Here is a 26924-nt window from a genome sequence, read left to right on the forward strand (position 1 = left end):
AGTAAGGCCATGTTTCTTCAAAAGACCAGAATATAATTTGCCCTTTACTATAAGCGAAATACATTTTAAACATTTCCTCTTCTTTAACTTGAAGAAATCCAAAACTGTTAAGACTTTAAGGAATAAACATTAGTACATATGTTAAACTATCAATCCACATTCATTTGTTGTCGTTTTTTTTCAAAAATATTGGTTATGATTATGATTCTTCTTATTATTTTTTTGTGTTATGAGAAAAAATCACAAATCTAAAAATAAAGACTGTTTTCAGTAAAGTGTAAATTATGTTTCGGTCTTTAGAAGGAACAGGGGGTCGTAACCCAACCCCTCTTTGTGGTAGTTTCTGTTCATTTGAATTTAACTTTGTTGCTTATTGTAATTTCTGTTCACTTTGGGTTTTATTTATATTGATGGGGATTTGTGGTGGTTTAATTCTTAAAAAATTATTTGACTTTGCTGCTGCTAATCTTCGGTTTAATGTAGCTCTTTACTTTTCTTTTAAAAACTTCTTTTATGGAAAAAAATTATTTTAAAGTTAATGTAAATAAAGACCAAGCAACTATAATGCGGATTCAACGCCTTTTATGCCATCGACAGCTCTGGAAGACCTTTAACCGTTTTTACTTTATCTTTTGTTGTAAAACAATCTTCAGTTTTGTGTGAATTTTACTAATGATTCCTCCAAAAACTTTTTTCTTATTTGGGACACGTTCCTTGGATAACTTAACATTTATTGAATATAGATTCTTCAGGCCTTGTTTGAAAGAATCAAACTAAGAAATTCTTTATATCTACTCACGCAAGTATACACTAGTTTAAAGCATGAGTGGCTTTAAAAAGGAAACTTTTATCAAATTATTTCTTCGGATTTCCATTGAGAGGAATCTATCAAACTAACTAATGTCAAAAGCAATTGATTACCGTTTCAATAGACACAAATTTGGAGATTAGTGCTATATTTACAAGCCAAGTCCATATTTCTGAACCTCATTCCTGCAGTTTAGTATCACCACGTATTATATAGTACTGGGTGCCCAGCGGCTTCCCCAACGGAAGTAGAGGAGGGGGTGTTACTCCGACGATTACACCACCCCTTCGAATCCCGATCCGGACACTGTTTTTAAAACTCCCACGATCACCACGTGGTTTATGGGGTCAATAACCTCTTTTTCCATGGTCGAGTTATTTGATGTTTCTATGTGTAATAGCTCCGGGGCGAAGGTTGCACATGCGCATTGAATTCTAACGGGAACAATGTTATTGATCTAGGACTCGAGGGGGAAGTGAATTTCCGAGAAAGTGATTGCGTAATCGAAGGGGAAGTGAATTTCCGAGAACTTGATTGCGTAATCGAGGGGAAGTGAAATTCCGAGAAATTGATTGCATAATCGAAGGGGAAGTGGATTTCCGGGAACTTGATTTACATTATCGGCGGGGAAATTATTGATTCACGAAGAGGGAATTAAGAAACATTAAGGCTTCTTTAATCTGTGATTTACATAATCGCTAGGGGAAATTATTGATTCACGATGGGGGAATTATGAAACGAACATGGCTTCATTGTTGTTTGGTTAGCTTAACCTGAGAAATTGATTTACATAATCGATGGGGGAATTATTGATTCACGAGCGTGGGGAATTATGAAACATTAAGGCTTCTTTAATCTTTAGGCCTGAGGGATTTATTTATTATTGTTGTTTTTGGACAAGTGCATGCTAGGGGTGAATGTCAAGGTGCCCTGGAATAGGAAACAGTTAGATCACATGTTTCCTTCTCAGCCAATCAGAGAGTCGGATACATCCTCCTTCTCAGCCAATCAGAGGGCTTGTTACATATGATTTCCCCGTTACATAACAATTCGCCCTTGAGATTTTGTATATAACGGGCATGCAATGTGATTCAATTATCAGAAAGTATTTTGACGCTGTGTAAACAACAATGGATAAATTTGATGAACTTGAAGCCTTGGCAACTTCAATTTACCATGTAAGTACATTTTTTATTTTCAAACGAATTTTCCATGGACATCCTTACCTCTATAGATTCTAGCTAAATCCCCCCTCCCTCTACCATTGTTTTACAACCAAATTCTCGCATAAAGAAAGAGCATTTCCATGAACATCCTTCCCTCTATATTTCCAGCTAAATCCCCCCGCCCTCCACCAGTGTTTTACAATCCCAAATTCTCTCAAAAAGAAAAAGCATTTCTATAACATCCTTCCCTCGATCTTTCACCCTAAATCCCCCCCCACCATTGTTTTACAATCAATTTCTCGAAAAAAGATTTTCGTATCCGTCAATATTTATGTACAGAAAAATCCCCCCCCCACCATGTATTTAAAATACAAAATTCTAGCAAAAAGTAATCCCACTCATAAACTAAAATTTTACACAACAAACACACAACCATATTGTTAAAAAAAAATTATAGCAAAAAGAAATAGCTTTTCAATAACTTCCTTCCGTCTATATTTCCAGCTAAAAGCGATCACTTACCTTTTGTCAATTTTTAATGAAAATGCCGTTCTGTTTTGACATAGCGCGAGGCCTAAATTAGCAGTCACCCTTTTTCCGGTTTACAAACGCGGCAGGCACAGGGACTATTCTTCTGTCAAATTAAAACACTTTGAGGCAATTGTAATAATTTGGCGCAGACGCAATGCGCTATTTGGAGAAGAGAAACAGATTAAGTTTAACAATATATTTAGGGCATTATGTGAAAGGGGTCAATACATCGCTTCTAACAGCTTCATTGTACGTAAAAGTAAGGGGGATTCTGTTTATAGACATGTACGCCCATTGACAAGAAAACTAATGTGTAAATTTATAATTTTTTCAAGCTTTCAATAAAGTTTCTTTTATATTCACGGTTGTGAATCCAGGATTTTTGTTGGTGGCTAGCACTTTTATTTGAAATAGAAAAGATAATTGCTTCTCTTTCTCTTGAATAAAACGCATGATTAACTTTATGAGAGGGTAGACTTAATTTTCCTAAATTTAGGGGGAGTGAATATGGGTTTTGTGCTTTCTTAGTGATAAACTAAACAAAATAATGTTTAATAACTTTCTTTCTTTAAAAAGGGGCAAATTATTTTGATTTGATTTTTCTTCTCTTCTTTAAGGCGAATTATGAAGAATTTGCGGACACTGCTTTGATGAGACCTATGGCTGGCGCAAATAGCGACGAATGCGTGCCCCCTCCTTCCAAGAAAGCGAGGGCCAATAATGCGCCCCCTGTCATGCAATATGATCGCTGGCCAAAACCCCCCAGCTCCACACTACCTGCCCAAGTGCAGCCACCTACGCAAGCCACTCTTAATCAAGCCCCAATGCTGTCTGGCCAAACACTAAAAACAGAGTGGGTGAATAGCTTCAATGCCGAAGCCCCACCTACGCAAGCTTTTTCAAGGGCCTCAGAAGCTGCCCCGACTGCACAAGTCACAGCTCCTGTACAAGAAATTAACGTCACCAGTCCCTTCGCCCTCCAACATGCACGACCTGTTCCTTCGAGCATACAAGCCCAGACGGATTATGCAAATGTAAGTATTTCTTCTTCAAACTATCTTATAGAAATATATAAAAACAAAACTTTTATTTTCAACCCAATATAAATTTATCTCAGCGGGATATATCTAAATGTAATTTTTGCAAAGAAACCACTCTTTTCTCTGTTGCTTCACATATAGTTTTAGATACCTTTGAAACTCAAAATACTATTTTTTCTAATCTTTACTGTTTTCTCTGCTATTATCACATATATTTTAGATACCTTTGAAACTGAATGCTCTTTTTCACGTAATTTTAGAGAGAGATTATCCCCTCTGTCACATATTGACGTTCTAATTTACACTGAATATTTCTATCGTGCCAAAGATTTTAGCGAGGGGAAACCGACTTAACGGTTCAATCCTGGAACACTCGCGCGGTGGCTTACAATAATTGGGAGTTATTTACTAGTACCCCGAGCCTGTATACCGTGATTCGAGATAACATTGTAATTTGGCATTATAAGCTATTTTTTTTTTGGGTAATTTTTGTACACGGCCGGGCGCCGCAGCGCCGAGGGGGCCGGGGCGTGCGGTGAGGGCAAGGCCGGGGGGGGGAGGCGCCACGGGTCAGGGAAGGGCCCCAGGGAGGCGCCCCGGGCCCGCGAAGCATTGAGGGACGCGATGCGGGGCCCGAGAAGCGCCACAGGGGTGCGTTGGTGCCCCGACCAGTGCCAAGGGCCTGAGCCGCGTCCTTGGGTTGCGCCACGCGGCTGGGACGCGCCCCAGAGGTGCACTGTGGCTCCGAAAAGCGACACGGTTGGTCCGAGACGCGCTGTGGGGCATGGTTAGGGGGGGGCGTTGGGGGGAGCGCCAAAAAAAAAATATTTTTTAAAACTTTGAAAATAAACGATCAAAATGTTGCCTTATATTTCATATCTTAGATTATCTTCAGTTTTATTAACCATATATTATTGAGCAATAATAATCCAAATTTAATAAACAGTAGGGATTATTTGAAAGCTTTGAAAATAAGCTATTTTTTCATTTACAGGTTGGTGCATTGGGCCCCTACTCCCCATCTCCCCCCTGCTCGTCAGTTGGAGAAGGAGAAGACCATGTACCTGTGGAGCTCCCCGACAATTTAAAATTGGATGATCTACTTAATCTTAATTTTAAGATTGAGGAGTTTTTTGCTGATTTTTTTAATGTTTATAATAGAAATGTGGAGAGGTTAGACTTGCCTCCTATCAAATTGAAATTTTTAGAGTTTTTTCCAGGGACCCATCAACCATCCTAACCACACGCGAGTCCCCTTCGAACCACTGAAGTGGAGAATTCTCCTTTTTTTGTTGACCAGCGGGGGGGAGGAGGTAATATCGCCGCGGGGGAGGGGGATACAACTCTCCCAGACTGTGAGCTGTCCAACAGAATATTAAATCATATAGTTGTTTTCACTGCAGTATTCGGTGATCCCTTTAATTCACTTTTGTCTGGTAATTTTGTTTTTGATCCTGTAGAAATTGTACTTGCAGATGTAGAAAAAATTCGTGCACGTATGGAGTACCAAATTCAGTTGTGGGGAGGTAGGGATTCAATTAAGGTCTCCATTGTTTTAAAGGTTTTTTATTTGAATGAGGGAAAAAGCGAGGTTTACTATCATTTTGTACATTCCGAGATGCGTTTGGTTTATTCAAATTTAGAAAATTTTGAGGGAGTTTTCATGGATTGGGTCGATCAAATTATAACGCATCTCGATAACTATAACGAAAATGGAAGTGGCTCAGTAGTTTTATTTATTGAAAATTTAAGCGTAAATATATGTAAAATTAAGAAAGATTTTATTTTAAGAGGGGGGGCAGGTGGGGACAGGGCAGTAGTTTTAAATTATAATCCAGATCTAGTGGGTTGTAAAGGTGTCCAGCGGATTTGTTTTGAAACAGATCAAAAGTATTTCCGATATACTTTCCACATATCAGCATTTCAGCCTCTACTAGATGACGCGACCAAGACGAATTTAGATCACTGGGCTATACTTGGGAAGGTCGGGGCCCTTTTCCCAGTTGTAGATTTTTCTTGTCTCGAAGGAAAATACACTGTAAAGCTACGAGCCATTGATATTTTTGAAAGGGCTAATGCCCGTTTAAATATCTGCGTTACTGTGGTACAATATGAAACTGAATTTGAAGATGGGGTTCGTTTAAAAAAGAAGGGGTGGTCTTCCCTGTAAGGGGTCCCTCAGTTGATTTGGTTAAACACTGGGTTTGGTTGTTTTACACGCCACCTAGTCAACCGAACACAATCGGGCATTTTATCCCTATCACTGACATCAGTAGAGTTCTTAGGGGTGGTAAGCATAATGGGGAATGTTTGTACTGTCCAACATATTTGTCAAAATTCCGTAGTGAAATAAAAATATAGAATCACTTGAGGTATTGTAGACAGCATGGATATCAGACAGTGGAAACGGTTTCAGGGGATAGGGCAGTTATACGATTTAAAAATTTTCAGAACACCCTTCTCCAGTGCAACAAAATATCTTTGGATTGTGAGGCTAAACTGGTGGAGGTGAATGACCCAAAATATTCAAACCGGGTCAAAGAACATCTGGCTATTGCAGTGTTCTACGCCCACGCGCAAAGAGACAGTTCTAACACCAGGCGGTTGTGAGAAATAGTAGAAATAGTGGATGAGGGGGAGTTCATGGACAAGGCGTTGACTAAACTGATTGGCACGGCTAATGATGCTATTTCTCGTTTGAGAAATACCCAGTATCCAATGGTGTGGTCTGCAGAGTATCTTCTCGCGAATAAAAAACAACACCGAGTGGGGGGGGGTCAGGGGGAGTGTGCAGAGAAGGGTCCGACAGGGACCCGGGGGGCGCAGGAGACAGTCAGAGATCACGACCAGTTGTGGCAGGAAATATCCTCGGGGGGTAGTAATTTTAGAGGGGTTGCGCATCAATCGTGTAATTTAAATGTTAGCCAGCAGTTTTTTATCCCTGTTTTTATTCATAATTCCAATTATGATTTAAAATTTATTTGACCGGCACTGGCACGTATGCATAGGGGGGGAGGGGAAGTAGATTGTCCATGGGTAAATAGTTCATTTACCTACAACATAATTCCCAAATCAGCCGAGAAGTTATTGCTTCTCGAACTGAAATGGCAGGCAGTGGATAATGGGCATACGTGCTGGAATAAAATTAGGTTTTTAGATTCCTTTAGTTTTTTCCACAAGGCATTGAGTCAATTGATTCAAGTGCAAAAAAGCGACAATTTTGATAGCTTTCCCTTGCTTAAACAGCACTTTCCAGACAGTGAAATGTATGACCTGTTGACCTGCAAAGGTATATATGCATACGATTAGTACTGCTCTGGCGCTCGCTTAAGTGAGGTGAAACTACCTCCAATTGAAGCTTTTCACAATTCACTGACCAACAGTGAATGCGCAGCCACGGAATATGAGTTTGCCAAGAAGGTGTGGGCTAAGGGGAATTTTAAGAATGGTTGTGATTATTGAAGAATGTATATGGCAAGTGACGTTTCAGCTTTGCTAGATTAAGTCTCTCAGAAAAAAGAACAAATCTATTCGGAGTTCGGGTTTGATATTTGTTATTATTTTTCTACGACCCAGTTAGTAATGGATTTAATATAAAAAATTAGCAGGGAGGACATAGGCCTAATCACTGACATAGACCAACACCTTTTTGTAGAGCGTTCAATGCGGGGAGTGTATGTTGGTCATGGGGACCGTGTCAGGTCAACTGATCCGAGCGGACAAAGCAGCACCGGTGTAAAGTCAAATGCAGTGTTCTTGGACATGAACTCATTGTACCCCTCGGCAATGTCCAACTACTCTTTGCCGTGTGGGAACTATCAATGGCTTGAGAATCCTTTTGTGGTCCCCGACATGAACCTAATCAAGGACAATGGGCCGCAAGGATGTTTCTTTGTTATTGATGATCACATTCCACTGGCGTTTCACGAAACCTTCCATGATTTAGTTTTTCACGGAATCAAGCTAACAGTGAGCAGGGACTCGCTGAGCCCCTACAATCGTTCATTGGGTGAGGATATGGGGATGCACTGGACTCCCTCTAAACAGAAACTGATTGCTGATTTGGACCCTAAAGAGAATATCGTTGTTCACCTTGTGCTTTTGCACTGGATGGTGAGAAACGGTTTCAAGATCACTCAAATACATCGGGTCCTGCAGTTCAATCAGCGACCCTACTTGAAAACTTTTATCGACACTTTTGTTGATAAACGCTCTCAGGCAAATTCAAAGGTGGTGAAGGACATGTATAAGCTCATTCTAAATTCAGCGTTTGGCACAATGTGTGAGAGTGTACGGACTAGATCTCGCTGTGACGTCGTGACTGACTCTCTAGAGTGTGCACGAATTATTGCCGACCCCAATTTTACATCATTCACGTGCATAGAGGCCCGCATGGTTCTTCTACACAGGCGAAAGCGAAATGTAGTACTGAACAAGAATATAGCAGGCAGTAGTTCAGTACTGGAAATTTCAAAAAAGCTCATGTTGTCGTTCTTTTACAATGTGTGCAAGGTGCAATGGCCACGGGAGGGGGAGGTTCAAGTTTACTATGGTGATACAGATTCTCTGCTGTTAAAGGTAAATGGGACTGAAGATTTGGATTTATTGGGTGATTTGCAAAATGGGGTGCACATCAGCTCGCGGATGGATTTCACCAACTGGAATCCATCGCTCTACCCCGAGTTGGTGAAACGTCAAGCCCCCAACCAACTATTAAAATTAAAATCAGAGACGGGGAGTGATTTGATATCCAGGGGGTTGGTCCCGGGCCCCAAAGTCTATTGCGTGGAAACTCATAGTGGGGAAGAAAAGAAGGCGTGTAAAGGGGTGCCTACACATTTTGTAAAGAGCAATTTTAACATGAGCGTGTACAGAGACTGTGTAGAAAGTAACCTAGTGCCAAGAGCACAAGTGCTTGCAATTCGCTCTCTACAGTATAGAAATTATACTGTGAGAGTGGAGAAGAATGCAATGTTATGTATATCCGACAAGGTCTATGTGCTCGAGACTGGTGTGACTGTCCTACCCCACGGCCACTATCGTATTTCAGACCGAGTTGAATGCATTGACTATCGTAATCAACTTGGTCTGGATAAATTACCCTACCCAACACCCCTCCACCACCACTCAACTGGTCAACTAACCCCCGCACTAACACAACCCCGAACCACTACCCCATCGTCGTGATCACACCTTTTCTTTTGCGCCCCACGGCTCCCCGGGGGGGGGGGAGGGGGTCCCGTCCCGCGGCCCCCCAGGGGGGGGGGGTCCCGACCGCGGTCAGCTAGCCGTCGGCCCCGCGGTCCCCGGGGGGGGGATACCACCTTTAAATTCATAATGTTCAACTGTGCTACTGTTCCAAGTGTGTGTATTTTGTGGTACAAAAAGTGTTATTGTATAGACAAGTGTTGACAGAACAGTGTTTTAGATGGACAAAAGGTGTTGTAAAGAAAAGGGTTTAAAAACAAAATGTGCTGCTGATGGACAAAAAGTGCTTTATTATAAATTGTGATCGTTGCAGTTCATGTTGAAAAAGTTTTCATGTTGACAATGAAATTTGTCAATTGTCCTTGTTTACCAAGAGTTTCTAGTAATAAATGATTCCCTGAAATATTGTTTTTGTTTTTATTTAATAGACTGGAAAATTACTAACTATTAATGGTACAAATATGATTTATAGTTAGTCAGAGTCCGACTGTTGTTAGCAGCAGCAGCATGTATCAATTTAAAACACCCCCTTCAGATCGTTTCTGTGCGGTCCGTCAATATCGTGGAAAACAACACTTTTAGCTAGAATAATTCAAAAATGAAATAAAATGTTTTTGAAAAAGCCGAAAAATATATACTAGTGCTCTAGTATTTGGCATGAGTCCTATGATAAAATAAAAGCTAGTGCCACAACCATACCAATACAATTCATACGAGGAATTGATGTTTTCAATAGTATTGAACCGAACTCGTGGCTAATCATTGATGATTTGGCTGAATCCATTGAACAGTTCTCACAGGAAATGCTACAACTGTTCACCGTTCGCTCCCATCATGAACACATTTCCGTTACCCTAGTTCTACACAATCTGTTTCATCAGAGCAAATGTATGCGAACACTTGCTTTGAATTGAACTGTCTATATTATCTATTGAGTCGTGCGGGATAATATCTAGCGCCTAACAAAAAAAAATCAGATAAACCCCCGCACCCCTAAAAGTATGTTTTAAGCATAAACACAGGCGACAAGCAATCCCAAAGGGTACAATTTTATGGATATTAATAAGAGCGCGCTCGAGGATCTACGTGTAGTCACCGACATTTTCAACAATGAAATGACAGTATATCTTCCGGTGAACAGTAGAAAAGACTATTAGTCGCCATTATGACACTGAAGAAACTACACGAACAACGGCATCTGTTTTCCGTTTTAAGCACTTCAAAACCATTGCTTAGGAAGGCTATACTGAAACATGGTGTTGACAATGATTTCATTAATCTAATTTCTGAACTTTTTTTAAATTTAACTGAGGGCAATTTTCAACTGCCAGAAGTTGTTAGACAACAGACAAAGCAACATCGTTCCACTGTACGCGCCTTGGATTGTAAAAACAAGGTAAAAAATTAAAAACAAAACGACTCCTTCAAGCAGGCGGTAGCTTTTTCACACTTTTACTACCGATAATTGCAGGACTTGTAAACAGTTTTCTCTAGATGGCAAAACCCTATAAATTGACACCATTTGAACTTGTCCTCTCGCCCAACGAACATTTTGAGGACAATCTGAGCAAATTCATTAACGATGAGAATATTGCCGATGACAAAAAACTACTTTTACTTCGAGATGCATTGCGACGTGTGGAAAACATAAACCTTCTCTTGAGAGACCCGGCACTGATCGCTCTAAACAGGAGACATCTCCTCAAGATTCTGTACAATCAAGGGAGAAGGACTTGAATTCGATTGTATTGAAAATTGGAAACCTATTGCCATTCACCTATCGAGAACAGAGTAAAAAAGTAATATCTTATCTCATGTTGGAAACTGGCGATCAAGTTCAAGTCGAGAGCACAGGGAAACGAATTATAATTCAGGGAAAAAGTTATAATCTAGTTGATTTAATTTGTGATATGGTGACGAATCGTAAAGGACTCTTATCCTTTGACGATCATCTATACAACTTTCTGTGTGTATCAAACTTTCCAAGAAGTCTTATTGGCAATAAACAAATTCTAAAGAAATTAAACGAAAATCCAACAACATCATTTAAAAAAGAATAAGAAGAAGAAGAGACGAGCAGCGCCACTAATATGACAACACATGTGGCTGCTATTCAAAAGAGAAGACGAATTGATTCGCCCGCCAGTGTGCACAAGGGGAGTGGATATTACACTACATGTCTACGCTCGAAATGGATGAAGTTTTGAAAGGTGTCTATGAAAATATTGGCGAAGCGGTGAGTTTAAGTTCCCACAAAACTCTTTCCACAGTCTCGGGTGTTTGTCCTAAAAGTGTACAAGACTATCTAGAAAATGAGCCGACTGACACACTACATCGTACTCATAGGCTTCGTGCCAATTAATATCGACAAACTAAAGCCTTTTTCCCAGTGCATATAATGCAAACGGATCTCTTGACGCTAGACGCAGTTCAACAGCGTCACAATACACCCTACAAGTATATTCTAGGGGCACTCAGTATCTTTAGTCGCTATGCATATTCCAGTCCATTACGGTCAAAAAGAGGTGTCGGAGTTGCTCGGGCCATTGAAAGTATTCTCGAACATGATCCATATAGAAAAATTCAATCTGATCGTGGTAGTGACTTTGTTAATCCCCATGTTGCAAAAGTACAAGAGAAATATAATACAACACTATATCATAGTCACAGCCCGATAACGGCTGAATCGGCCTAACTATTGATAATACATATTCGTATATTAATTTCAAGATATTTAAAACTTAAAAATACGCCGAATGTTATTCATTATTTTTATAAAATATTTTTTACTTATAATCAACGACCCCATCGATCTCTGTCCAACTCTACACCAACGGATGTTCACTACAATGAAAATATATTTGATGCTTTTCTAAAGAAATACTCCCCAGGTGAAAAAGAGAAATAGAAGAAGAAATTCAATGTTGGGGATACTGTTAGAATTAATAGAACAAACACTTTTTTTGAAAAGGTAACTTATTTATTGATCACTGAACTTTTTAAAGTGTCCACAATACTAGACACTAAACACATAAAATATCGACTGAGAGACCCCAAAGATGATGAGATTCTCGGCGTTCTTTATGAATATGAACTGCAAAAAGTTAGTAACACTAGTGAAATTTATCAAATTGAAAAGATATTAAAGAGTTGTACACGCCACGGTAAGAAACAGTTGCTTGTTCGCTGGCTAGGATACAACTCGGATTTTGATTCTTGGGTCAGTGCTGAAGATATTAACAATGCCAAATGATTTCTATGTGACTTTCATGTCCAATGTTTCTGATCCTCTCTACAATGATCTGAATAGAAAAAGTGATTTTTGGACGAAACTCTCCCCCACCATCAATTTCGATGGAAAGTATGAAGTGTCTATTGTCGACTGTATTCTCAAAAATATCTATGACATCCTGAGAAAGGATAGTAAATATAAAATAAAAATTATACCCTATGATTGGCCGCCACCACCAGGTGATCAAGAACAAATTAAAAAAATCAAGTGGTTGGATTATCCATATATTGAATTACCCTACGAGGAACTCACCTGTATGAATGATTTATCTCGTTCTATTAATAAAATAATTTCCGCTCGTAAAAAGGGAGCTTTTCATTTCAACTATTCAACTGAAGAGGGTACGATCTATATTAGTTCAAATATTTACTACGACACGGCTAGTATCAACGATTGCTTAAAGTACTTTTTCTGCTTTAAGCTGAGTAGCATCAATGGTAGAAGTCACGGAAACACGAATTTTATTTTCGCTGAATATCCGATTGCCTTCATCACGGACACCTGTATATTTCTCTACGCCTCATTTTGTGAAAACATCTCTAGTTGGTAATTCAAACGTTCCCCTCCTACGAGTTCTTGAACGAAAAACCAATCAAGAACATATTCACCACTACAATATAAAGCATCTTCAGTATAGTCCCATAAACACTTCCTATTTGGAACTCTGTCAGTTAACACTAAGAACCGAATTGGGTGATCCAATAGCAATTTCAAAAGGTTTGGCTGTGATTACATGCCATTTTCGACCCATCATTCAACAGCAAGATGTCTCATAAAAAAGTGGTATTCACTTGTCCTGATATTGACTGCTATGTTAATACTCTTGTCCCAAGACAAAAGGGTAATGGAATGGACTACTACAAAGGTCGCTCGTCAATGTCTGGTTATGGTCTTGGCAGTTGGTTTGCTAAGCTGTATCGCTCTTCACTACCCCTGGCTCGAAAATATCTTGTACCGGCTGCAACAGATTTTGCATCCTCTATACTCTACGATTGGGGCTCTGGCAAGGATTTAAAAAAAAGTGCTTTGGAAATTCTTAGGTTCAGTGTGCGAACCCTTGGCGAGAGATTAAAACAGAATGGTAAAGATTTAAAAAGGTCAAGAAACAATGCACCCCTCATCAGTCTACACCCAGGTCGGAAACGAAAGACAACATCCCTTTTGTCAAAGAAAAGAAGGAAAAGGCCGACACGTAGTTTAAGCAGAAGTCCCAGGAAGAAAATTGTCAGATCGAAAATAGATTTCCTCTCCTAAAATGTCCTACCTACCTCATAAGGATTCCCAACCTTCAATCACCGTCTCATTGAATCTATTCAATGCTGAAAATGTTGATGTGAGTGTCAAGCATGGAGACTATGAACAATTCTATCCACAACAACCCCTCTCCGATAATATCCACTTTCAAATTTATTCCAATGAAGACTACTTTATGGACTTGTCTTCAACATTTATAGATTTGCAAATGAAAGTCCGGAAATCCGATAATTCAATGCCAACTCGGGCCGATGGAATATCCTATGAAAATTGTATACTACATAATTTATTTAGTCAAATTAGCGTCTACATCAATGGCACGCTGGTGAGCACAAGCACAAATCTCTCACATTATACAAGCTATATGCAATTCCTGCTGATGCCAACCAAGTCATACAAGGAATTGAGAGGCGTCTCCACTGGATATGAATACATTACTAATACTGATAGTACAGATGCACATAAAAATGCTACAACTAGTGAATTACATCTAGTTGGAAAAATATATCATGAAATATTTAATATACCCCAATGGATGCTGCCCAATGTTAAAGTGGATATAAAATTGACGCTTGCACCCTCTAATTTCATTTTTAGAAAAGAACTTGCTGGTAATCCCGCTGTAAGTCTCTCCCACACATCGGAAATAATACATGTACGTAAACAGAAGGTTATGGGTTCTGTTGCATTGGCCGTAGAAAAACTGAGAGCCAATGATAACAATATTAAACTGCTTGTTCCTCATACAATCACCAATCTACGTCATAGTGCATTGGGGTCAGGAACCTTCACCTATTCATCCTTTATCACTGGCGAAATTCAATCAAAACTCGCGTTGTAATTTTTAAAAATCGCCAGAAAACTTGGATCATGGACTGAATGCCCACATATATTCGAGATGTGTGGACTTTCATCTCTTGTGTGCAAAGTAAACGGCATCCCACTCTACAATCTATCATTTGATAAATCCTATAGAACATTGTATGAGTTGACCATGCAAACCCTAGATCATAATTCGCAACTATTTGAAAATGGTATAACCGAAGATATGTTTGCTAAAACACATGGTATCATTGTACTGGATTTGTCGGGTACGCAGGATATGAGTATAGTACGTACGGGGAGTGTGCGTTTAGAGTGTACATTTACCGACCCATTGGCTGAGAGTATTGCACTAATCTCACTAAACCAATATGAAACCTATTGGGAAATCACTCCCGAAGGTAGTGTTCTACTAGACTTGGCACCATGAACACCAGTCAAATAATCAATGTATTTAATATGGACCTCTACATGTCACAGTACAAGTCTTATTGTCTACCTTCAGACTATCTTGGAAAAATTCAAAATGTTAACAATACCTTAATTATTGTTAATAGCAGTCCGTCGACTGTGCTGACGGGTTATTGGCTGTGCATCTTTCAAACAATGAAGACGATTGAATTTTTTGATCCTCTTGGTCTACCCTATACATTCTACACACCTCACATCAGCAACTATATTGAGAGCAGTGGGAAAACTATAATTCAAAATCGGAACAGAGTTCAGGATCTAACGATTAAAAGCTGCGGTTTCCATGCACTACAATGTTTTGTGTTCCGATATCGTGGCTATACTAACAAGCAGTTTCTCCACATTTAGGTTGACAATCCCCGTCTGAATGACTTTCTAGTGGAAAATATCATCTCAGACCTATACAGTATTGATTTCAGTGCCCTAAGAGTAAAGTGCTTAAAAAATTTTTGTGAATTTGTTTATTAATAAAATGTATATATATAAAACAATGTCTTTAAATCTTCACTTTAGATTTCTTCATCTTCGATGTATAGTCAACTGTCGTGAACCACTAATGCAGATAAATCATTTGGATTCAATGTATATTGATCTTGATTGACTGCAAAGTCAGGGTCACATTTTCTGCAGTACAATGTAACTTCACTCTTGTCATATCTCTTTGTATAGTAAATTATACTATTTTCATTCATATTCTGAAATTCAAGAGTTTCAATCTGTCGATTTGAATCAATATCAAATACAATGTTTTCAAATGGTGAATCACATTCCGTCACAGCCAAATAAAAATCACTTGGCTTATAGTCATAGCTGGTGGTGTCATCACAACGATGACTTAGAAACCAGATTGTCTTGTTGTCCAAACAGTTGAATCGTAGACAAGGTTCCTCTTCCCATAATAATTTAAATCAACGACGATACCAATCTCGTAGAAATAAACTGAAATCACGTTTGGGATTCTTTACAATCATAGCGGGGTAAGTATTCTCCCACTGATCACATTTATCATAGTGACAATTGGAGCACAGGTGTCCTCTAGGATGTGAGTCACAAATCTCTTCAAGATATGAATTACATCCTTTAATTTGTACTGCATAGCCTCTATGTAATTTACAAGGATTACATAATTTACACTTTTCACTATAGTCATCAATAATTGTACAAGTCTCACATTGATTCCAACTGCCAAGAGTGTACATGCACAATGGACATATATAGAACATTTTTCGGTTTCCGATGTCAACTCACTCACAGCTAAAACGAGACTGATCCTCTTCGTTCGATAAATTCAAAGTGTAGGAAAGGGGAGAGGAGTAGCTCTGTGACGTTACCTCTTTCGAATGATGGGGGAGCCATCTACATTGAATCCATTGGCAATATTTTCAAAGTATATTCACAATATGATTCCGCCTTGTTCCAATTAATATATCAATAAATTGAGCATATGCATTTGAATCACATTTTAAAAGTTTCATACAATAGTCCAACGGGGGAGACTCACTCTTCAGTATATTGTCATGTGCTCCCCAAGAGAATATCATGCATTTAAGAGATAACTTGAGAAAATCATCATCCAAAATCAAATGTTTTTCCATAAACACTAGATTTAATCTCATTGTATCTGTCTAAAATTTATTCATTTTTCAATTCTTTCACTCTGACTGCTGACTCTAGACTGCCCCTGAATCGTTATGATACAAGTGATCCTGTTTCCCATTATCGGATCAATAAATGTCCCAATCGATTACGTAAATCAATTTCTCGGAAATCCACTCCCCCTTCGATTACGCAATCAAGTTCTCGGAAATTCATTTCCCTTCGATTACGCGATCAATTTTTCGGAAATTCACTTTCCCTTCGATTACGCAATCAAGTTCTCGGAAATTCACTGCCCCTTTGAGTTCTAGATCAATAACACTGCCCCCGTTAGAATTCAATGCGCATGTGCAACCTTCGTTCCGGAGTTATTACCCATAGAAACATCAAATAAATCTACCTAGGAAAAAGAGGTCATTGACCCCATAAACCACGTGGTGATCGTGGGAGTTTTAAAAACAGTGTCCGGATCGGGATTCGAAGGGGTGGTGTAATCGTCGGAGTAACACCCCCTCCTCTACTAACGGACCCCAGCACTCGGCACGCGGCAGGCTTAATATAGATGGATTCTCATTGTCGCTTGTTTTCTAACCACAGCAATTTGATGTCCTTTTATACTGCAGTTTTTTCAAATATATTCGATTATTAAAGTAAGTCCAATTTCTAACAACGATATCTACTATGCTCCAAACTTTTGATTTTCTTTTCTAAGGTTTTTGAATTGTTGTAATCACTTGTTAAAATATATACAAATATTTTTTTAATTACCTGTCGCCGGGCCTCTGCACTTGGTACGCGGCTGGCTTCTATATATAGATTCTCGTTGTCGCTTGTCTTCTAACAGCAGACAATTTGCTGTCTTTTCATACTGGAGTTTTTTCGAATATATTTGATTATTAAAGTAAGTCCAATTTCTAACAACAATATCTACTATGCTTCAAACTTTTGATTTCTTTTTTAAGGTTTTTGAATTGTTGTAATCCCTTGTTAAGATATATGCAAATATTTTTGCAATTCCCAGTTTTTTGCTCTTTACGCAATTTAGGGGAGACCAGCCCACATTCACCACTTTTTTGGTTATTTATTTTTGTAAACACAGTTTTTGACTTTCAATAATTCTGAAAGTTGCCACACTTATATTCATTTTTGGCGTATCTCTAAAAAAATCCCTGACGACCAATGTTTCTGGATGTAGCAGAAAAACAGGTTACACTGATGTAGTCCAAAAGTGGCAAACCGTGGCCATCCCGGATGCACATTCGCCACAGATTGACCGACGTTCACCGCCGTCTTAACTCAAGTCAAGGAAAGCTCTTACTCCTCTTGAATCTGTCCTAGAATTTGTTGCTTATCAGATTTTTAATTTTCTTTCAGAATTCAGATACCAAAAATAAAGAGGATTAAGACAGCAGCCTACTCAAAGACCCACCTTCCATAAATCAAATTTTAGCTAAGTTTAATTTTGAAAGCTATCTCATTAGATAGAATGCTATTGCCGATTAACGCATCTTGTATCCTGAAAGGCCAACAACACCAAACTTCAGCCTTTTGGCAAGTCTTGAAGTCCCACCTGAGACTGAGGGCTTACCTAATCCTGTTACAACCTGGGACTTTAAGACGCACGATTCTTCTTCAGTAGGCACAAACTTGCTCGGTTTTACGCATTTCAAAAATAAAAAATCAAGTTCAGCTGGATATTCATTCAAAACTTCCGTAGCAAAGAAGAACTTAAAACTTTTTTTTACCTGCAAGTCTAACTAAAACAAAGTCACTAACTTTTATTGGCCTGTTTCCCACATCTTCCTCATTTTCTCCTAGTTTAAGAATGTCCTCACTCTCATCGTCAAGCTCCATCTCAACGTGATTAGACTCACTTTCACACTCGAGGAACAATTGCTTGCTTCCTTTTTGTAACTTAGCTCCTTTGCGCTCTTCTTCTCCTGGGTTTTCTGTTCTTTCTTCCTATTTTTTGCAGCTTTCAGTTCCTCTTTTTGGTGGATTCTTCCCTTCACTGGGGTATCAGTAAAAACTTCGGTAGTCTTTTTTTTTCACTACATGTCTGATTTGTTTTCTCAGAGAACCTTTTGGAAATGGAGACACATCAACTAATTCAGAGAAGCTTTTTTCAGCTTGTCCATGTAAAGGGAATCCTGAGAAAGATTAGGTATTGTTCTCATTGTTGGTGGGCTGATTAGTCGCATCATTGTCAGCAGAAGAAGCAGTGGGTGATGGAGGTTCCATGTCACCGTGGTTCGAAGTGGATGGTCGATCAGAGACATATGAACTGAGGAACTCGTGATCTTTGAAAATCTGGGAATTGAAAGGAAAAATGCCGGTGTAGCGAAAACAGCTGATTATTTTTTTCTGTAGCCAGTGCTTTGGGATAGCTTGTCCATGTAAAGGGAATTCTGAGAAAGATCATGTATTGTTCTCATGGTTATTATGCTGATTAGTCGCATCATCGTCAGCAGAAGAAGCAGTGGGCGATGGAGGTTTCATGTCACTGTGGTTCAAAGTAGATGGTCAATCAGCGACATATGAAATGAGGAACTCGTGATCTTTGAAAATCTGGGGATTAAAAGGGGCAATGCGGGACATTGTCCGGCAATAATTTTCCATTTTCGAGAAATAACAAAAGAAAAAACATAAGTCACAATACAGAATCATATCTGTCTCCCGTTTGAGATTCTAAATATTTATAACATAAATATTTTGCAGTGATTTATTTTTGCTGTTGTAAAAATTAATTAAAGGACTTTTGTCCCTGTGTGGGTAGTCTAAGAGAAGCGTTTCTTGATATATATTTCATTGGGAACATTTCCAGGAGAATAAATAGGATTTTTCCGGGCAGCTTCGCCGAAAGGAAATCTGTAATGAACTGTTGTTTACGCAATCCATTCTTTCACGCATTTGTCACTGATTGAAAGTTGTAAACTACTGCGTAATATATATCCTCAAAACGGTGGCCCAGTTCCAAAACAAGACACGCGTACTTCGTTTTGATTTTGTTTTCAGTGCTATTTCAGTTATAATATTTATTTTATATATCTTTAAAAGTAACAGTTAATACCAAATCATTGCGTTTACTCTATCATTTCGTGAGCTACTGTCGAAAAAATACTTTCAGTTGGCTTTTCTTTCAAGAAATTGTTTCTTCTTAGAGGGGGAGGGAAACTCTGTCAGTAAACCTTACAAAAGTTGCGAAATATACGAAAATTATAGAAAAGTAAGATTGATGAAATGTTCGCTTGATTGTGGTTTTACCCGTCGACACGTTTTCCTTTATAAAGTATACATTTACAATTTCATGATGAAAGACATTGGTACTCAAAATATTTGACACCCCTGAAGTAAAATGAACTTGAACATACGGGGGGAGCTACTAAATACCTCAAATAACTAGACGCAAAAACTAAAGAGATAAAAGAGGAAATTACTAACAGTAATAGTAACTATATTGTAACGTCAATATTAAAGACTGATTTGGCTTCAAAGTTGATTTTCTTCTGTCAAATCCCAATTTCCTTTTGACTACATGTTCAGTTTATATATGGGAATGAAATAATTAATTTGAAGAATGTAATGTAACAGTCCAATTGGGCAGAGCTTTTTACAACACTTTTTACGTAAGAATATTCACCAAAATTCAGAACTGAGCGGTACAATGTCATTTCTGTATATGTCAAGGCCGTACCCAGCATTTTTTTTCAGAGGGGGTTTTACTAAAAAAAAATTGTTTTTTTTCGGGGGGGGGGGGCTTACACGAAAAGCCTAAAAAACCGCATACAAAATTTGTTTATATCAATTTTTGTTACGTTTTTACGAGTCAGACAAACATTTCGGGGGGGGGGGGGTTCAAACCCCTCTAATCCCCCTCTGGGTACGGCATTGGTATATGTATTAAAATTCATAGCTTACCTTTACGAATCTGGTAACATTTGGATAACCACGTAAATTTTGATAAAAAAAATTTTTACTGTATCTATTTCTGTCTCTTATTTCGGGTAATTAACAATCGTTGAGGAAACTGCCAAGAGTCTGACGTAGAAAATAAAAATAATATGTAGCTACATCTCCTTTAGGATAGCACAATTCCGTGTCAGCCAAAAGTAGTGATAGCGCATGACTGAAAGAATTGTGAAACCTTTTACATTCCTTTCCTGAAGTTCTGCTTCTCTTTATTGAAAGTAGGAGGATCCTTAACTATCCCAGAGATATAATTCCATCCATAGAGTGGAAGGAAAGGGTCTTTATAGAAACCATTATTTCCACGCAGTGTGAATATGGTTTGCGTTTAAGTTACCTTGTTTATGGCTGACCTATAGTGCTTTATTGCAATGTTGCAAATAACACAAATTGTATTTGATTATTGTTTGATGTATTTGATATTCAGCAAGTAGGTTAAATTTAGCCTATTTTATACCAACAGGGTTCTGAAATATAGATTTGAGGGTTAGATGTTTTCTGGAAGTTTCAGTGAAGGTGTTCATATACGGACATCGTTGCTTTGCGCATATATAACACTTCTTTTGAGCAGTCACAAATGTTAAAATATAACATTTTTACTGTATTTTTGATTGCCTCAAACAATATGCAGTTAAAATCATTTTGTACTGCTGGTAAAAATATAAGAAAAATCTTATACAATTCTAAGATTAAGTTTATTAAAGGGCTAAACAAAAGCTGGAACCAACCTAACGTACATAATTCCAGAACATACTTGTTATATACATAATATACACATGTATACATAATGTCAGGACATAGTTTCAGAACATACTTGCCGTTTCCCAATCTATGAAACTGAAATTCCCGATTTTCTTGACCTTAATGCGTTAAAGCCTCTTATTTTTAATGTGATTTCGCAGAAACATGTCAACAGATACAAATTACTGGTAAGCGTATTTAAAACTATAGAAACATGGGCCTTGAGGCCTTGTTCCAACAGCAACTCCAATTTGTTACCCTTTGTACCATATGGAACTTAAGGTGATCATAAAATCACTGTAACGGACTTAAGGTGAACTTAAGGCATCTTCTACTACTTCCTATGCTTCATAAATCTCACGGTTGGTGTATTATTTCTGTTGAATTTAAATTTTTTATCACTGTTGCTCCTCCACGTAACCTCAGCTGTAGCAATTCAAAAGGCGTTATTTTAAGTTCTACAGTTTAGCAGAAAAACAAGAAAATACTTTCTCTTCACTCTTATCAAGAACCAGCTGTTCGCAAAGGGATGTTTTAAGGCATCCAAGATATAACAAAAACAATTTTGTCAAAAAGCTGCATTTCGCTCGCTGTCTCTACAGATGAGAAACGAGGGATTGAAACAAATTACAAAAAAAAACTAAATTTCTTGAGATCCAAAGAAGAATAGAAAATGGATTGCACCAATGAATAGAACTTGGTTAGTTCGAGGATGTGTACTTTAAATTTTGTTTAAAAAAAGTCAAATAACTCCTTTTGAATTGCTATAGCTAAACTATCATTTAAAACAAAAATTACCTGTAAAACACTGAGATGCTCGGAAGTGAACATTTGGTAGTATTCATTAGCTTGAAGTATGATCCCATCTTTTATCCATGAAAAATCTGCTCCTGGTTCTGCTCTTGCTCCACATGTCATGTTTGTTATACCCCCAAGAAACCCGTAAAATTGTTCTTCATGGCCGGGTGACCACTTTGGCTTATCTACAAAAAAAAAGAAAATCATTTTGGTTTAAGTTTAGAAATGCAAACTCCGAATTGATCTTCATTTTAATATGTATTTAAATAACTCATTGAAACCAATAGGTGTGAAGCAAAATACTTGGTAAAAATTTGACCATAGAGTAAAGTTGAGATGCAGTCGAAGATGGAACTAGGATTGACTGAACATAAGAGGCAACACTATAGCGTTACCTATAGTAAAGGCCATACGGCTCCAATGTTTTATCATTATTTTTTCCCCAGAGGCACTTTTTATGGAAGGAGTCGTCGCATAAGCTTCCAATGGGGCTCATTCGATTGAAAATCGAGACTTCTAGTGCCCTTTTAAGAGTCAAAAGTAGAGGGCGACTAGCCCCCCCCCACGCTTTTCTTTTCCCCAATGCATCCGATAAAAATTTTGAGATAGACATTTTGTTGAAAAAAGTTAAAAGATCATATAACAAAAACTCCTGTGTAGACACAATCCCCCAGGGCCCGAAGGCAGGCGTTGTAAATTAGCCCCTGCGAGCAAATATAGTTCTTGTGGAAGGGGTGCTCTTACAAACTTCAGTGAGGGCTCATTTGATTGGAAATTGAAAGTTGTAGCTCATGTTTAAAGAGTCAAAAGAGGTCGGAGGGAAACAAGCCCCGCCCCCTCCACGCTCTTTTTTCCTCAAACACATACGATAAGAACTTTGAGATAACCATTTTTTAAAAATAGTTCAAATGTCATATAACGAAAATACCGGGTCGGTACAATCCCCCAGGGCCCGAGGGCAGGCGTTGTAAGTTATGACCTGGGGGAATATATGATTCTTATGAAAGGGATGCTCGAATAAACTTAAAGGAGGGCTCATTTGATTGGAAATTGGAAGTTCTAGTTCACTTTTTAAGGGTCAAAAGATATCCGAGGGAAACAAGCCCCCTTACCCCCTCCACGCCCTAAGTGCATCAGATAAAAATTTTGAGATAGACATTTTGTTAAGAATAGTTCGAAGTTCAGATAGCAAAAACTCCGGTGTCAACACAGCCCCCCAGGGTCTGGAGGAAGGCGTTGTAAGTTATGCCCCGGGGGCATGTATGGTTGTTATGGAAGGGATGCTCGTAAAAACTTCGGAGAGGGCTCATTTGATTGGAAATTGAAAGTTCTCGTTCACTTTATAAGAGTCAAAAGAGATCGGAGGGCAACTAGCCCCCCTTCCTCCACGCCCTATTTTCCTCAAACCCATCCAATAAGATTTTTGAATGAGCCATATTTTTCAAAATAGTTCAAAGACCATATGACGAAAACTCTGGAGTTAACACAATCCTTCAGGGCCCCGGGTAGGTGTTGTAAGTTATGCCTGGGGGCATATATAGCTGTTGTGGAAGGGATGGCCACATAAATTCCAGAGTGGGCTCATTTGATTTGAAATTGAAAATTTTAGCTCATTTTTCAAGAGTCAAAAGAGATCAGAGGGCAACTACCCCCCCCCCCCACGCCCCTTTTCTCTAAAATGCATCCGATGAAAATTTTGAGATAGGCATTTTGCTAAAAATAGTTCAAAGGTCCGATAAAAAAATTTGGTGTGAAAACAACCGTCCAGGGCCTGGGAGAAGGCGTTGCAAATTATGCCCTGGGGGCACATATGGTCTTATAGAAGGAATACTCGTATAAAATTCGGAGAGTACTCGTTAGATTGGAAATTGAAAGTTCTAGTTCACTTTTAAAGAGTCAAAATACATCGGAAGGAAACTAGCCCCCCTCCTTCCATGCCCCCTTTTCCTAACACGCATCCGATAATAAATTTGAGATAGCATTTTTTTTTAAACTGGTTCAAAGATCATATAACGAAAACTCCGGGGTCGGCACAACCCCCCAGAGCCCGAGGGCAGGCGTTGTAAGTTATGCACTAGGGGAATATATGGTTCTTATGGAAGGGATGCAAGTAAAAACTTCAGAGACGGTTCATTTGATTGGAAATTGAAAGTTATAGTTCAGTTTTTGAGAGTCAAAAGAGATTGGAGGCAACTAGCCCGTCCCCCATGCCCTTTTTCCCCAAATGCATTCGATAACAATATTGAGATAGCCATTTTGTTAAAAATAGTTCAAAAATCCGATAACAAATATCAGGTTTCGACAGTCGTAAAAACCCCTCAGGGCCCGGGGGCAGGCTTTGAAAAATTATGCCCTGGGGTATATATGGTTCTTATGAAAGGGATGTTCGTATAAACTTCAGAGAGGGCTCATTTGGTAGGACATTGAAAGACGAAGTCCATCAAAATAATCCATATACGGGGGGGGGGATAGAAAAAACCCTGCTTAACTCCTGATTCAATACAAAACCAGTGCTAACTTCATTTCCTACCTTAACCGCAGCAGTGTTATTCTCGTACATAGCACTAATCACTTTAAAATATTTGTGTGGTATACAATACAAGGATAAAACCTTTGCTAAAGCTCTTCTATCAACAGAATCGAAAGCTTGCTCATAATCTATAAAACTGAGGACCAAAGGTGTTTGACAACTCAGGCACTTCTCAATTATTGACCTAAGAGTGAAAATTTGGTCGGCATAATTATCCTCTACCTTTCTAAAACCCGCACTGTTCTTCTCTTAAAACTTTGTTTAGAGCATCTCTCAGTCTTAAAAGTATCATATTGATAATCAATTGGCTACCTACCGAGACCAGACTAATGCCTCGGTAATTACAACTCTCACACTTATCACCTTTCCTATAAAGTGGCTTAATTAAGGTTTTCCTAAAATCGTTAGGTACTTCCCCCTTTTCCAAAATCCTATTCATAATCTTCAGTAACTTATTTTTAACCTCGGAGCCACCATATTTAAGAAAATCATTTACCACATTATAAGCACCTGGAGCCTTATTATTTATAACCCTTTTAGTACTGTCGCTAATTTTTCCTCACAAAACAGATCTTCCTTCACATCTAAGGTATCACAAACTTTTTCATTTCCACTATATCTTTTCCTGCAACTCTATCTCGGTTTAGCACATTCTCAAAATGTTCTGCCAATGTCCCCTTAACTCTTTTCTTGTCACTAATTGTGGCCCCGTTCGTACCTTTAACGGGGACAACTCTAGATTAAATGCTCCCATTCAGTTTATGAACGTGCCAGTATAGTATTTTACTATTATGCCATCTAGCTGCATCTGCCAGATCCTTGGCAATTTTATCCATGGCCTCCACTTCACACTTCCTTAGTTCATATTTTAATGCTTTCTCCACTTTCTTCACATTCCTTTTGTTTTCATATGATCTATCACTCAGATAATTCTTGTACAAGTCCCTCCTCCTGTCTATTAACCATAAAACTTTTTCACTAATATTCTTGACTGCAGTCCTAGGTTTCTTCCCTAAGACACCTTCAGCAACTTCACAAATTATTTTTGTAAAATTATTCCAACCATCTTCCACATTGTAAAATTTTAAACTCTTAAGCTTAGTATTCAACTGTTCCTGGAAAGTTTCTCTCAAATTTTCATCCTGGAGTCTACCAACATCATAACTTCCCAGGAGGTAGTTACCCTTCCGAAATTTCAGCTTTAAATTAACCCTAGACACTACTAGATGGTGGTCTTTACTTTTAACATCAATAACAGGACTCCTATATACCCTAGTATCTTGTATTGGTCCTGCCAGTCGTCGGTTTACCGTAACATAATCAATAAGGTTTTTTGTCTTACCATCATGTGAATACCATGTCAACTTATGAGCCATTTTATGACCAAACACCGTATTGGTTACAACTAGTTTGTTATACCTATAAAATTTCAAAGGTCTGTATCCACTATTGTTTTCCTTTTTTACACCAAGTTTACCTAGGCTAGGATACCATCTATCCCTATTTCTACCGACCTGGGCGTTAAAGTCTTCTAGTAAGAACATTATATTTCTACTTGGTACCCTGTCTATTAGCACCTGTAACTGTAAGTAGAATTCAACTGAGTCACAAGTATTTCCGTCAGTCGGTTCTACAGGGACATATACTACTATAACTGATATCCTGAATTTCTTAGTCATAAAATGAGCAATTAGTATTCTATCATTAGTACATACCCAGCCTAAACAAGACTTAGCAGCTTCCTTATTCATCATGAGTCCTACTCCCTGTCTATGTACCCCATCCTTACTGCTTGAGTAAACAAATTCTATATCATCTAATTTCATGCTCTCCTACCCCTGGGATATGAGTTTCTGAAACTCCTAATAAGTCAAGTTCAAATCGTCTGAATTCATCAGTCAAAATGTCAATACGATAGTCTTTTATTTACCGTCGTAACATTCCAAGTTCCAATCTTTATGTTCTTTAGATCGTTGAAACTATTTTGGCCTCAGGAAAAGCAATGATCCTAGATACCAGTGCAGGATGGGGATAAAAATATCTTCTCAAGTCTACACTGAAGTGCTTAAGCTGGCTTAGAACCGGACAGCAGGAAGTCCCTGGGACCTCCAGTATGAATAGAAATCCTGGGCCCATCTTGGTCACAACATGGTTTTCAGCACTTGGCGATGCTCTTCTATCAACAAGAGTCGAAAGCCTGCACAGACAATCTCAAGCCTATTACCTCCGATGCATTATATATTCATGCCTACAAAAATTATGCTATTGCGGGGAGGCAGCTCATAGTAGATAAATTAACTAGGAAGGGGTTTTTCAGCCTGAAAACGCCCATAAAAACAAACCAAGCCCGGAAGAATTGTTCATTAATCAGAATTCCGCGCGAATATTGTGTTGTTTACTAGGCTATAGTTTCCTCGAGGGGTACCCCGAAAGGGTCGAGGCATTCCTTTGCATAGGCTGTTGTCCACAGATCTGGATCTTACGCCCTACCGCAGTTGTCCTCCTACAGAGGATTCTCCCACGATTGTGTTCTGCATCACCATGCAATTTAAGCAATTACTGAGAGAAGTTCTAGTTCACTTTCTCAGAGTCAAAAGAGATTAAAGATCCCCTAGCCCCCCCCCCGGGCTCTTTTTTCCAAACCCATCCGATGAAAATTTTGAGATAGCCATTTTTTAAAAATATTTCAAAGGTCAGATAA

General features: G+C 38.6%; 2 protein-coding genes across 2 annotated transcripts in view; one reads left to right on the forward strand and one right to left on the reverse strand.

Annotated features, from left to right (window-relative positions):
• LOC148950934 (uncharacterized) overlaps positions 1-26924 on the forward strand; it is a 146497-nt gene that overhangs the window by 94485 nt on the left and 25088 nt on the right. The window lies entirely within an intron of this gene.
• The window catches only part of LOC148950935 (neural cell adhesion molecule 1-like), a 256145-nt gene that overhangs the window by 77235 nt on the left and 151986 nt on the right, over positions 1-26924 (reverse strand). The window contains exon 6 of the mRNA XM_089090517.1: positions 21694-21878. Within this exon, the coding sequence (XP_088946643.1) occupies positions 21694-21878 (185 nt within the window). The remainder of the gene's footprint in view (positions 1-21693; positions 21879-26924) is intronic.

This window comes from Artemia sp. Qi Xiang Cuo, chromosome 6, assembly GCF_049724085.1.
Source record: "Artemia sp. Qi Xiang Cuo chromosome 6, ASM4972408v1, whole genome shotgun sequence".
NCBI lineage: Eukaryota > Metazoa > Arthropoda > Branchiopoda > Anostraca > Artemiidae > Artemia > Artemia sp. Qi Xiang Cuo.